At 38.3% G+C, this 13599-nt stretch overlaps 1 protein-coding gene across 1 annotated transcript; it reads right to left on the reverse strand.

Annotated features, from left to right (window-relative positions):
• Window positions 1-2657: 2657 nt before the first annotated feature.
• olfml3a (olfactomedin-like 3a) lies at window positions 2658-11583 on the reverse strand. The gene is made up of 3 exons (XM_053643014.1): window positions 11061-11583; window positions 6056-6341; window positions 2658-3644 (listed from the first exon to the last, which is right to left on the reverse strand). The coding sequence occupies exons 1-3, from the start codon at window positions 11178-11180 to the stop codon at window positions 2854-2856; spliced, it is 1197 nt and encodes a 398-aa protein (XP_053498989.1). The 5' UTR covers window positions 11181-11583; the 3' UTR covers window positions 2658-2853.
• Between the last annotated feature and the right edge of the window lie 2016 nt (window positions 11584-13599).

The raw sequence follows: 13599 nt of genomic DNA on the forward strand, positions 1-13599 counted from the left end.
TTTTGGCCACGAAATCCTGTACGGACTGATCTAAAGGGGGAACAAAAATTCTAATGGTTGAATTTCTTACAGTTTGGCATTTTGTACATTGTCCCATCAAGTCATTTTTCAAACTTGTTCTACCTAAAAACCTAAACGAACTTATATTTGTCCTTGTGATTTGATGTTTTCATATTTTAATGCCATAACTGATGTTCTTGTTTTGACTGTAATATAATATGATATGATCCTATTTGTGTGGCAGTCTGGGAAAAGCTGTCAGATCTTGCTGCAGCTGATTTCTGGTGAACCGCCAAAAACAGACCTGCCGACCTTCACACATTTTGCCCTAGGACCTTTAAACATTTTAACACCAGAGCACACTGCTATAAGTTATCACGCAGAAATACGCCAAAAGGGCAGTCTTCGTTTGACGAATGACTGACAATTGCATATGTCTCTTGAACCTTCCAATATTGACTGACCTTTGGAAGCACCACCCGGCTTCCATTCTTCTCATATTAGTAGGAGGTCTTATCTAAATGTCTGTTATTTTTCTTGATTCAAAGATGCGCCCTCACTTCCGAATTTTTTGAGTTCATTAATGTGAAATAAATAAACAAACAAACAATAAAATAAATAAATGTCAGCTGTATATTTGACTTAATTTTGACTTTCGTTTTTTGGATGAAAACAACATTTTTCAGGAAAAGACTACATAAAAATATAATGAAGTGCCAAATCTAGTACTATATAAATAATTTAAATGTAACGATAATTAGAAAGTGAATTAAAAACCCTCATCAGCGGGCTCAACCCCATGTGCCTAGTGGTTACCGTAAAACCCTGTATATACATACGCACTAAAGTTTGTACCTTAGACAGTTGATTTGTGAAAAACTATTTTGAAGATGTCATGCGATTTTACCCTCCCATCCCCGCCCCCAACTCCCGCAAACACCTTACTGCTCTTCAGGGTTGGCGGGTCTGTATAAAAGATGAAAAGTTTTTGCTTTTTGGTTGGGGCAAAATCTGCATATATTGAATATGCCACTTTTGAGAAGAGTATATATATTAGAAAAGGTCAGTTTCACCATGCAAAGGGTTTTCCCAGGCCACCACATGTTTATGTTCTACACCGTTATGTAGAGTCACATTGAGTTCAGTGCTCTCTGTGTGGACACAAGTCACTCTAGATGTTCTGATTTGCTTTAAAATCTAAAGCAACTTTGACATTAGAGTGGCGAACACATGGGAACAGCATTAGATTAGATTAGACACTTCCTTTTTGGATGTTATCCTGCAGACATCCCAGTGCTGTTGTGTGTTTTAAATCAGGACTCACCCAAGTAGGATTACAGTGGACTTAACATCTGCTAAAGTGCTACAAGTGATAAATCTACATGGACTGAACTCCCTAAAAAGTACTGAACATTACTGTAGTTCCCAGATTTTTCATTGCAGTCCCTGAAAACTAGCTGTCACTGTTTGAGAGTAGATACTAAATAGAAGAAGAAAAACTCCTCCATCAGCCATCATACATTACAGCTGTTGAGGTTTACATGTTTCTATGTAAAGAAATAGATCTAATATTTTGGTGAATAACTGCAGGTAACTGTTTGATGACTTGACAACTTGATGTACTGTTTTGATTCCTACCTGTACCAACCATGTTTATGATGTCCTCAGGCCCCGGCACTATAGACACAGTCTGTTCCTGTTGTAGGTGGAATCTGTGAAATGGGTTCAAATTACTTTATGGTCTGTGCAGTTTATGAACCTCTTTTTCTCTCCTTTGTGAGTTTAACAACTTTCCAATTTTATATTGCTAAACTGTACTTGTAAGAAAACTGTTGAACAACTGTTCTTGTATTTCCAACAAGCAGAAATAAAGTTGTCGGATGAGTCGTTTCATTTCTTCTGATTCATTGTACTTCATCACAGATTGATGTGAGTAATGAGACTTGCTCAAACATGAGAACAAATCATAAATGACATTGCGATAAAGTGGTACCTAGACTTAGAAATCAATTAGAAGAAATTTTCCAATGTCATTCTTCCCTACTGACATAAGTGTTAGACCCGAATTTAAACAGGTCGGATGACTTATTATCATTTAATAAGTAATGTCTGTATGAGGTTTTTGGTTTAGCTACCTCACCTAAGCTTACATAATCCTAGAACCATGGTTCTCAAAGTAGTGTCCATGAAGTAATGTCTGTATGAGGCTTTTGGTTTAGCTACCCCTCCTAACTTTGTGTTACCCTAGAACCATAGTGGAGCCAATGAAGCATTAACGTGAAGCATTTTCTAATTTTGTTAGTGTTTTTTTTTACAAACCACAACCCACCACTGTCAAAGTTATTACGCCTATAAATAATGTCAACTGAAATCCAATGACAATTTTAATAAAAATGGGTTCTATGGGTGGAAAGTTCAGGAATTCGAAACTTCTCTAGTGCCAACAAATAGCCAAAATATGATTGTATACATTTCAATCATGTTCCTAATTATCTAATAGCTTGTTTATGAAATGAAGCTGCACTGATGAGTCTGTGAATTTTATTTATTTACTGTTTTACAGTTATCTGATCTCATGTATACTTTCTAGAAATTTCTATTAAGACATAATGTCTTTGCTTGATTTCCTATAACGTATAAGAAATGCTACAAATAAGTATAGTCCTCAACTGTAACACTGTATTAACCATTGATCAATGAAGTTTTGCCTCATAATAATGCCGTATTTTTTATATTTAACTTTATAAAATATGAGTTATTCAAAAGTTCTATATTTCTGAAGGTGTGTTAATACAGTAAGTGTACAATCTTTTTGGTCAGGTTTTTTTTCCTGTAGTCTCTTTGCATCGGCAGTTATTCCTCTGGAGGAGGCACTATGGCCCACAGCTTCTTCTTCAGGGACATCCTGTAGAGAATCTGATAACCATCATCCCAAGCATACACCTGCTTCTCTACAGGATTGTACTTCAGACTGGAGTGAGCTCCGAAGCGCCTAGGGAAATAGAGCAGTGGAGATTCTCCGGGTGTTACCATGTCATTAACATCGAATACACACTGGACTCTAGAGCGGCTGGAGGGTCTAGTGTTGTAGACCACATAGAGGGTGCCACAAACAAAAAATGATGCTTCAGCATTGTTTCTGGAGCATGCCGTGTCCCACATCTGCTCGATGTCCAGCGTGTCAGGGTCCATCTTGGCCAGGTTAATAGTGTCTCCAACAGCGTATAATGCCCAAAGTCCTTCCTCATCTATAATCAGGTCCACCATGGTCTCAGGATTGAAGCTGTACACTGAAACCTGGTCCTGCACTGGAAGAACGGCACTGTCCACCAACGAGCTATTCTCCAGATGAAACTTGATCACCTGCAACTCTGACCTCTCAGTCACATAGTAAAGAAAGCCATCATAGACAGCATGGCCAGTACCATTCCATGCAGAGGGGAGGGTTATCAGCTTGCCTTTGGACAAGCCAGATGATGAAGAGAGCTCTTTTACCGAGTTGAACTCATACAGAGTGTCCTCAGAAGTTCCATTAAAGATGTAGACCTTTGCTGTCCTGGCATCCTTAGTCCAGACCCCCTTGGTGCTGCCCAGCCTTTTCACTATCTTCATGGCACGGATACTTGACACGATGTCGACACAAACTGTGAGGAAATACATTAATCACTGTCAGTGTTCAGTGGAAAACTTACACTAACGACCTTTTGAATTGTAAAAAGCTGAGACGATCATATATTTAAATCTTGGAGTCATTATAAATGCATTTACCACGTTGTTAAATCACTTGCATTATACTGAATGCCATCATTGCTTTTATACCACAGTGCTGCTGAACTCTCAAATCTGAAAGGAGTTCTGACTGTAAAATAAGTGCTAGGTTTATATTAACATGTTTGTTCTAAAACGTATATAACCTAAGCCTAATAATAAACTGATCTTTATAATCGATGTAGTGAAGTTTTCTGTTAGGAGACATTTAGCTAAGATTTATGGAAGAAGTCAGTGTCAGTACTTTGTAACAGTCAGTCTTCAGGGTGAAGTTTCTGCTTTGCGTTTTCTCAGTAATATGACCAGTTGCATTTTTGCATATTAACGGCCAGAGTCTACCGGGAAGAAAACTTATTTCATATTGTAATTTTTTTTCTTTTCACGTACCAGATGTGTACTTCTTTTTAAGTACACATCTAGCCCAAGGGAGTGAATTTTGCAGTCAGAATCAATAAAATAAAATAAAAAACTTTGCTTCCTAAAACTTTTTTTTTTACTCATAACTACTGAAAAAGAAAAAGATGAGGTCAAGATGAAAGTAGCATAGATGAAGCCCTGAAATGATCATAAAGGGGCATTATCTACCACTCTATAGCAAGATTTCTGTGCTTCTCTACTTTGTTCACAGTCCTAAAAGCAAGGAGTTGCTTGCAAGTTATGAAAAGACTTTTCTTTTTTTTTTTCAGGCCACTTCAGAGCACAGCTTAGACACTTCCAGAAATTGTAGAGGACTGTTAAAGGCTTCAGCTGTTGCAAAGGTGTCATATGTAAGGTGATTTGTGACAGTTACGAGGGGAAAAGTGAGCCTAAATCTTAAGGAAATACAGTAGTCTGGCTTAACCACAGCTGTCCTCTTTGTTTTGTCCTTGAATCAATAAGACACTGCAGCCTAGAGGAACATAACATCCATTACCAGCTGGAATGATCCAGCTCTCAGTACATGATCAATGACTTTTTTAATATAAGCTGAGTTTGAACGGAACCTCATCTGACCTGTGTGCTGGCCAGAAGTGCTACAAGCCATGATCCTGTTCCTCAAAATAACCAACATGCCAGAACAAACTAACACACAGATACTAATGGACACTTTCCAGGCTTTACTAAATTGAGTAATGAATAATGATGTGTGCAGGAAATACCAGAGTGAGCCTGGATTGTTTTTTTATTTTGTATTTTATAATGTTGAATGAGAAAGCTGTTGGAAAGCTGTTGATGTCAAAATATCTAGAACACAAAAATATGGAGACCGAACAATATTCTCCTATGTAACAAATCATGGGCCTGGCCATAATAAGTCTGGATTTGTTATAGCTAAGAAAACAATACTGCAAAGCGGAAAATGTTATTTATCTCCTGATATAAATTAATGGTCTGGTTTAGGGATGGGATCATGCTAAGCTTTGTATACAGGATTTATAGCAAAATGAGGAAACCATGTGAACAGTTCTCATTTAAAAGATGTTTTGGACTTTGGGTTCCCCTAAATCAGGGGTCGTCAGCTGGTAAAACCTGGCCTGGATCCAGAGCCAGCAAAGTATTTCAGCAGACAAACCAAACACTTTAACATACTGTACCACAACTGATCGATGAACCATCACGGCTTCTGTAATAGATCCACTGTTGCCGCTTGTTGCAGCCATTTGCGTGAATTATTTACTTTAGGCAGCCCATTGTTGTTGTTGTTTTGTTGTTTTTTCATTTATCCATTCCGGTCTGATCAGTGAAGTGATAAAAAATAAATGAACCGGACAGAGAAGCTTTAAGACTTCTCATCTGATCAGGCTCTGTGGCTCTAGTCAAAAGTGGTACCATGAAGTACCAGTATGAAACAAAACATATCCACTACATATCCATGAAATAATCACTAATCTTAAAAGTGTTGTCACTATTCAGTCATGTTGCTTATTTGGATCTTTAATTGGAATTTTATGTAGCCGGACCTTCAAAAATTTTACATTTGCAATTGTTTTTTTCACTGGATAATCTGATTAGCAATAATATATCTGTCTGAACATAGATTTATTAGTATGTAACACAAATAAGCAAATTTGAAAAACTTATCAAACAATAATAAAACCTTAATTCAGCATATGGAAATTCCTGTCTCCTAATGTAGCAAGGATTTTTTTTCCCCCTCCAATTTCTCAATCTACAGCCAACAGCAGTACAGCATTTAACGAGTAGCTAAATATAGTCAAGGTCCATATGCCAAGACGCCATCAGAACTGAAACCGAAGGTACATGATCAAAAGAACTCCTCTACTCCCCCACACTTTCAGTGGCTCACCTGAAACCTCAAAAAACTCATCCTTCTTCTTCCTCTCCTTCACCACAGGCTCTTGTTCCACCATTTTATCCGCTGCTTTGACACAAGGTTTGGGTGGGTGTTTGGTTTCGATGTAGTCCATCTCTTTCTCCACTCGGTCCACCCGCACCCCGGCTCCCTCCAGGTCCTCCCGCAGCTTCTCATGCTCCTTCCCCAGTTTCTCCAGCAAATCTGCAGCCTGATGCTGGAACTTTTTCAGGTCGGTGCTGTAACGGTTGTTCTGCTCATGCCATAAGGAAATACGCTCCTGAACACAAACAAACAAAATGGTTGGTGAAATGCTATGACTATAAAAGGCATATTAGTCACAACATGCGGCCTGTTTTCAGGACATGTCATGTTATGTCTACTCTTTTATTTTAAAAAGTAGGTGCAAGTTTAGTCAGGATTAAAGTGTTGGAGTTTGATTAAAAATGTGATCCGAGGCTAAAAAAAGAGGATCTCACTGAAGTCAATATGCCGTTGAAAAGAAATGAAGCAGATTCACTTCTTGTTTTGGGATCGTGTTGACCAGAGGTAAATGTACAATTAATTTCTTACTCTATTAAAATCTTTTTTTTTTCCATGTATCTGTTTTGTACTCCAGTTTTTCTTTTACTTAATACTTTTGACTTTTACTTACTACATTTTTAAACACTACAGTTCTCTATAATCATACATTTGTAAAATCATAATGCAACGGTTTAGCATCATAATAAATGTGTTAGCAAAAATGAGAGCTAATACACATCACTGTAATCCGTCTGTCTTTGTCTATCAATGTGCAGTTTGTATTGTGACAGCAAACTATTAGCATTCAGCTAGTTTGTCTCATCAGAAGTATTGTCACGCTAGCTAGCATTTGAGAGACTAGCTAGTGTTAGTTAGCTTAGCTAATGTTTTCTCAAATCGGATCCTTGGTGAAAGGTTCATTAATTTAACATCACTAACTAACATCAATGTGTGATTTGAGGTGAATGTCTTTTTATTTGTGACTCTTTCTACTACTACTACTGCTACTTTCATACTTTGAGAAAATTGAAGAGTTTTCACTTTTCTAGCTTGAATGAAGAATTCAAAGCTGCACTTAAACTTTTACCGCAGTATTTATTTACACGACTAACTACACTTTTAATTTGAGGAAGTGTTGACATACAGTATGAATCATTTTAAGCAACCCCATGATTTGCTTTTCTCGATGATTATTAAGTATAGCATGTTTTACCAATTAACTGTTGATTAGTCTACAATGTCCCCAACAGATCATCCACATACTTTTAAGCACTTTGGTTCTGTGCTTGTGGCAAGTGACATGGAACAAAATGTACTTGAAAAAAAGGCATTCTGGCCTACAGTTTAAATCTAAAGAAGGGAAATCTTCCTCCTTGTCTTCCGTCACATCAATGCTGGAATTGGTGTCACACTACAACTCCCAAGAGGCATCAGGGCCTAGAAACATCGCCGCCAAGTACCACAGTTTCCACATTGCATCGCAGCCTACAGAACTGCCCGCCAAGTAGTACAGTACCAAACTCACATGCTAATTGTCATGCTCAAGCTATCTGATTACTGATCGCTCACATCTTGACTCACACACATGCACACACACACAGTATATATTCAGACTGTAAACGTTCACTCAATGCGAGGTTTCACCCAGAGTAGCTTGCTCTCCTGAACTTAGCCTTCTTACTGTGATTACTTTTCTGGTTTTGATCTTTGTCTCGTTTCCTGCTTCCTGATTATAGACCTTGTCTCTCATAGTCTGTTTGTTGATCACCTGACCCTTGCCTGGTATAACGACTACGACTTTGCCTTGTACTTTGGATTTGTCAGACAGTTTTAGAAAAATAAAGCATTTCAACCTGCACCTGCAACCGATTCTGCTGCATGACACAAAACACATTCATCTACAAGGACATGTGGGTATGTGCGTGTAATATTTTCCCCCACCTCTTATTATGCCATTGATGAGACCGTTACGTATAATGCATTGCTCAGCTCTAATAGCTTCAGTGTCAAGCTATTGATCAAGATTGGATTTTAACCCTCCCATCTAATAGCACGACCAGCCATCATTGAATATGATTATTCCCTTAATTCCTAGGCTATTTTCCAAACGATTCCATTCACACCATGGTGCCGATGGATTTAATGCTAATGTGCAATGCAATAGTTCAGAGAATTTATGAATACAAACCAAATGGTTGTTTATACAGTATCTCACAAAAGTGAGTACACCCCTCACATTTTTGTAAATATTTGATTATATCTTTTCATGTGACAACACTGAAGAAATGACATTTTGCTAGAATGTAAAGTAGTGAGTGTACAGCTTGTGTAACAGTGTAAATTTGCTGTCCCCTCAAAATAACTCAACACACAGCCATTAATGTCTAAACCGCTGGCAACAAAAGTGAGTACACCCCTAAGTGAAAATGTCCAGATTGGGCCCGATTAGCTATTTTCCCTCCCCGGTGTCATGTGACTTGTTAGTGTTACAAGGTCTCAGGTGTGAATGGGGAGTAGGTGTGTTAAATTTGGTGTCATCGCTCTCACACTCCCTCATACTGGTCAATGAAAGTTCAACATGGCACCTCATGGCAAAGAACTCTCTGAAGATTTGAAAAAAAGAATTGTTGCTCTACATAAAGATGGCCTAGGCTATAAGAAGATTGCCAAGACCCTGACACTGAGCTGCAGCACGGTGGCCAAGACCATACAGCGGTTTAACAGGACAGGTTCCACTCAGAACAAGCCTCGCCATGGTCGACCAAAGAAGTTGAGTGCACGTGCTCAGCGTCATATCCAGAGGTTGTCTTTGGGAAAAGATGTATGAGTGCTGCCAGCATTGCTGCAGAGGTTGAAGGGGTGGGGGGTCAGCCTGTCAGTGCTCGGACCATACGCCACACACTGCATCAAATTGGTCTGCATGGCTGTCGTCCCAGAAGGAAGCCTCTTCTAAAGATGATGCACAAGAAAGCCCGCAAACAGTTTGCTGAAGACAAGCAGACTAAGGACATGGATTACTGGAACCATGTCCTGTGGTCTGATGAGACCAAGATAAACTTATTTGGTTCAGATGGTGTCAAGCGTGTGTGGCGGCAACCAGGTGAGGAGTACAAAGACAAGTGTGTCTTGCCTACAGTCAAGCATGGTGGTGGGAGTGTCATGGTCTGGCGCTGCATGGGTGCTGCCGGCACTGGGGAGCTACAGTTCATTGAGGGAACCATGAATGCCACCATGTACTGTGACATACTGAAGCAGAGCATGATCCCCTCCCTTCGGAGACTGGGCCGCAGGGCAGTATTCCAGCATGATAACGACCCCAAACACACCTCCAAGACGACCACTGCCTTGCTAAAGAAGCTGAGGGTGAAGGTGATGGATTGGCCAAGCATGTCTCCAGACCTAAACTCTATTGAGCATCTGTGGGGCATCCTCAAATGGAAAGTGGAGGAGCACAAGGTCTCTAACATCCACCAGCTCTGTGATGTTGTCATGGAGGAGTGGAAGAGGACTCCAGTGGCAACCTGTGAAGCTCTGGTGAACTCCATGCCCAAGAGGGTTAAGGCAGTGCTGGAAAATAATGGTGGCCACACAAAATATTGACACTTTGGGCCCAATCTGGACATTTTCACTTAGGGGTGTACTCACTTTTGTTGCCAGCGGTTTAGACATTAATGGCTGTGTGTTGAGTTGTTTTGAGGGGACAGCAAATTTACACTGTTATACAAGCTGTACACTCACTACTTTACATTGTAGCAAAGTGTCATTTCTTCAGTGTTGTCACATGAAAAGATATAATCAAATATTTACAAAAATGTGAGGGGTGTACTCACTTTTGTGAGATACTGTATATATACATATATATATATATATATATATATATATATATATATATATATATATATATATATATATATATATATATATATATGCCAAATCTTTATCAACAGCTCAAAGATGAGTTAACTCATCTTTTGACTGAAATAAACCTGTATGATTATCGAATAATATCACACTTTATCACTTTGAGGCAGAGAGAGTGGAAAATGTATCAATTCAGAAAATACCACAGGATGCTTAATCTATTCAGTCCAGTAATTATACTCCTTAACATTGGCACATTAGAAGATAAAGTGCCAGATCAAGATGATATAACAGTACAACAAATAACATCGGATTTCTCTTGGCACGTATAAACAGATATTGATACCCAAGAGTCAGGACCATTTATAGTGTGCAAACTTGTGATGTGCATGCTATAATTTGCATATAAATTAAATAATGCATAAGGGAGGTGATTATGCTCCATTTCACTAATAACCAGTATGCTGTGGTAAGCACATATGTCTGGTGTGGAATGGGATTTTTGGTGTCGATGCAGCACTGCACAGTGCACTGTTAGTAAGTGACATATTGTTAAACCGTTATTCTTTACTGTCCCTGATTAGTTGGTTTTCTAAACGGTTAAAGTCTCTTAAAGTCTTTTAAACATCATCCCCATACATTAAACACTGATGTCTTGTGTTTGGAATCAGTGTTGAATATAAATGTTGTAGGCTAAAAGTGCAAGAATGACAAAAAGAAAGTTTTTGGTTCAAATCATGAGTCTGGGATGGATTGCATTAAAAAAAAAATGATTACAGTCTGAACATGTAGAGCTGGCGTGATTATTTATTAAAGAAACCCTAAAGGCAGGAAATTTCCATTCCATTGATATGCATTGCCAAATCACAGCATGGTCAATTCATTCTGATTATTCTTGGTTACTCCTTTTGAATGACTCTCTGTAGTAATTCTGCTCACTGCCTCACCGATAAATTGTGAAAGAATGGAAAATAAATTCAAATCCTTCGGTCCAAATGGATTTTAGAAAAGTGAACATGAATGAAAACATAAAATAGCATCACTGCAGATGGCATACTTTTGGTATTTTGAGCTAAGTGTGGTGGGCAAATATATCTGGCAAATATATTCTTACCTCCAGTGCAGCCATTCTGCTTTCCAGGTAGTTCATCAGGTTCTGGTAGTGGTACTGGGCCTGAGAGAGTTGAGCAAGCATGCTGAGGAGGACAGAAAAGAAGAAGAAGCCCGCTTTCATGGTGAGTTCAGATGTGGGTCACTTTGAACTCTTCTTCTATCAGTCCCAGGACTCTGAAAAAAGGTTTGCAGTCTGTCTTGGGCACAACCCCGGAGATGTGTCTTTGCAGAAGTGATCAAAGAAGTGACCATGAACAGGAACGACTGCTAGGGTTTCGAATTTTCTAGCTCTCTCCTCTGGCTGGAATGTTTTCCTTAACACTGAAGGAGGAGCCATGAGTCTACTGCCTCTAACTGTCCTCTGTACCAAAGTTCTGTTTCACATATTAACCCTATATGGGGTTTCGTTATTTATAAATCCATGCAAGTAAAAGGATAAAAACACAACACTCAACCAAAAGATGTCAGTAAAACTGGGTGAAACTAAATTGCCTTCACCCAGTGAGCGATTTTATTTATTTATTTACTTATTTATTTATTTATTTTGCCAGAAGGATGTAAGGAGATGGTTGGTAGCCCAGTTTGCGTCACATGGAAGAAAGGCATCATGGCAAGTTAGTTCTCAATGGAAATGTGGAAATAGTTATTTTCAATGTAGAGTGATTTTTTTTTAAATAACTGTGTGAGCTGTATGAATTCCTTCAAGGGATAAAAGACTCAGAACAGAATAAATGATTAGTTTAGCTTAGTTTAGTTTGTTTATTAATAAAGCACATTTAAAAACAACAGAAGTTGAAATGAAAGTACTGTACAAGTAGCATAAAACAGATTTAAAACAAACATTTAATAGTATTAAGTCATTTTATTCTAGTAGTTTCACTAACCAAATAATTTTATATTTGTAATGATGCATTTTTATGTTGTTGAATGTCACCATATTTGTAAGTTGTAAGCATGATTTTGGCCTGTAAAGTTATCATACCAAAGTTTTTCATCATATTTCTGGCATTTGGATTTCTCCTAAATGTGGTCCTAAAGGTAGGATTGTCTTTCAGTTGCATTTTATTGGAAGTAAACAACCTCATAATTAAAGTCAGGATAATCTATCCTAAAGCAGATACAGCTCATATTTTCAATTAGCCAACTGAGACAGCAGTACAGCAGACATGTGCCACCTACACTCAATCTGCTTTATTAAAGAGCATATTGGCTGTTTGCATGTTCTGAAGGTACCAGAATTAGCCAACACCTCCACAAATGCAGATTGTCTTGACTGTAAAAAAAAAAGAGAAAGAAATAAAAACAAGAAGCAAACTTGGTTTATTCCAAGGGTACAGAACTGAATTATTTTACACAGAGAAGAACAAAGTTGATCATTTCAAATACAACCCCAACTCCAAAAAAGTTGGGACACGGTGTAAAATGTAAATAAATGTAAATAAAAGTAGAATGCAATGATTTGCGAATCTCATAAAGCCGTATGTCGTTCACAATAGAACATAGAAAACATATCAAACGTTTAAACTGAGTAAATGTACCATTTTAGGAAAAGAAAAAAATAAGGTCATTTTGAATTTGATGGCGGCAGCACGTCTCAAAAAAAGTTGGGAGGAAAAGGCTGGAAAAGTAAGTGTTACTGAAAAGAAACAACTGGAGGTTAATTGGGAACAGGTCAGTAACATGATTGGGTATAAAAAGAGTATCTTAGAGAGGCAGAGTCTTTCAGAAGTAAAGATGGGATGGAATCTGGATGGAAGCATGTGTTGCGCTAAAACCTGTGTATACCTTTCAGCATTGATGATGCCTTTCCAGATGTGCAAGCTGCCCATTCCATAGGCACATGTTACTGACCTGTTGCCAATTAACCTAATTAGTTGCAAAGTATTCCACCAGCTGTTTCTTTTTAGTAACACTAAAAACAAAGGAATGACGTAACCAAAAGGAGATCAATGTTTTTGAATGGCCGAGCCGGAGCCCAGACCTGAATCCAACTAAAAATCTGTGGGGTGACCTGACGCAGGCCGTGCACAGGAGATACCCTAAAGATCTGATGGATCTAGAATGTTTTTTTTCAAGAAAGCGTGGGAAAATATCACCAGGTCAAGATGTGCCACACTGATAGACTCTAACCCAAAAAGACTGTGGTGTAATATAATCAAAAGGTGGTTCAACAATGTATTAGTGTAGGGGTGTGCACACTTATGCAACCAGGGTATTGTACGGTTTGTTTGTTTTTTTAAATATTTTTTTCACAAAAATATTTCTGATGGTTTTTCACTTAATTTCACATTGAGGGTGAAACATGACATGACATGATTTATTTGAGTCCATTGTTTTTACATCACAAAACCCTGCCATTGTAACAGGGGTGTGTACACATTTTATATCCACTGTAGATTATATTATACCACAGAAGGCATTGAGTAATTCCTTTAGGATGGAGGGCTTTGCGCTTTGTGTTTTTAAGTAACATGGCAAGCTAATCAACTTCAAGAGAGACAAAAGGAAACTGACGAAGGAATGACTGCTTATAGCTGTTA

This window comes from Ictalurus furcatus, chromosome 15, assembly GCF_023375685.1.
Source record: "Ictalurus furcatus strain D&B chromosome 15, Billie_1.0, whole genome shotgun sequence".
Classification (NCBI taxonomy): Eukaryota; Metazoa; Chordata; class Actinopteri; order Siluriformes; family Ictaluridae; genus Ictalurus; species Ictalurus furcatus.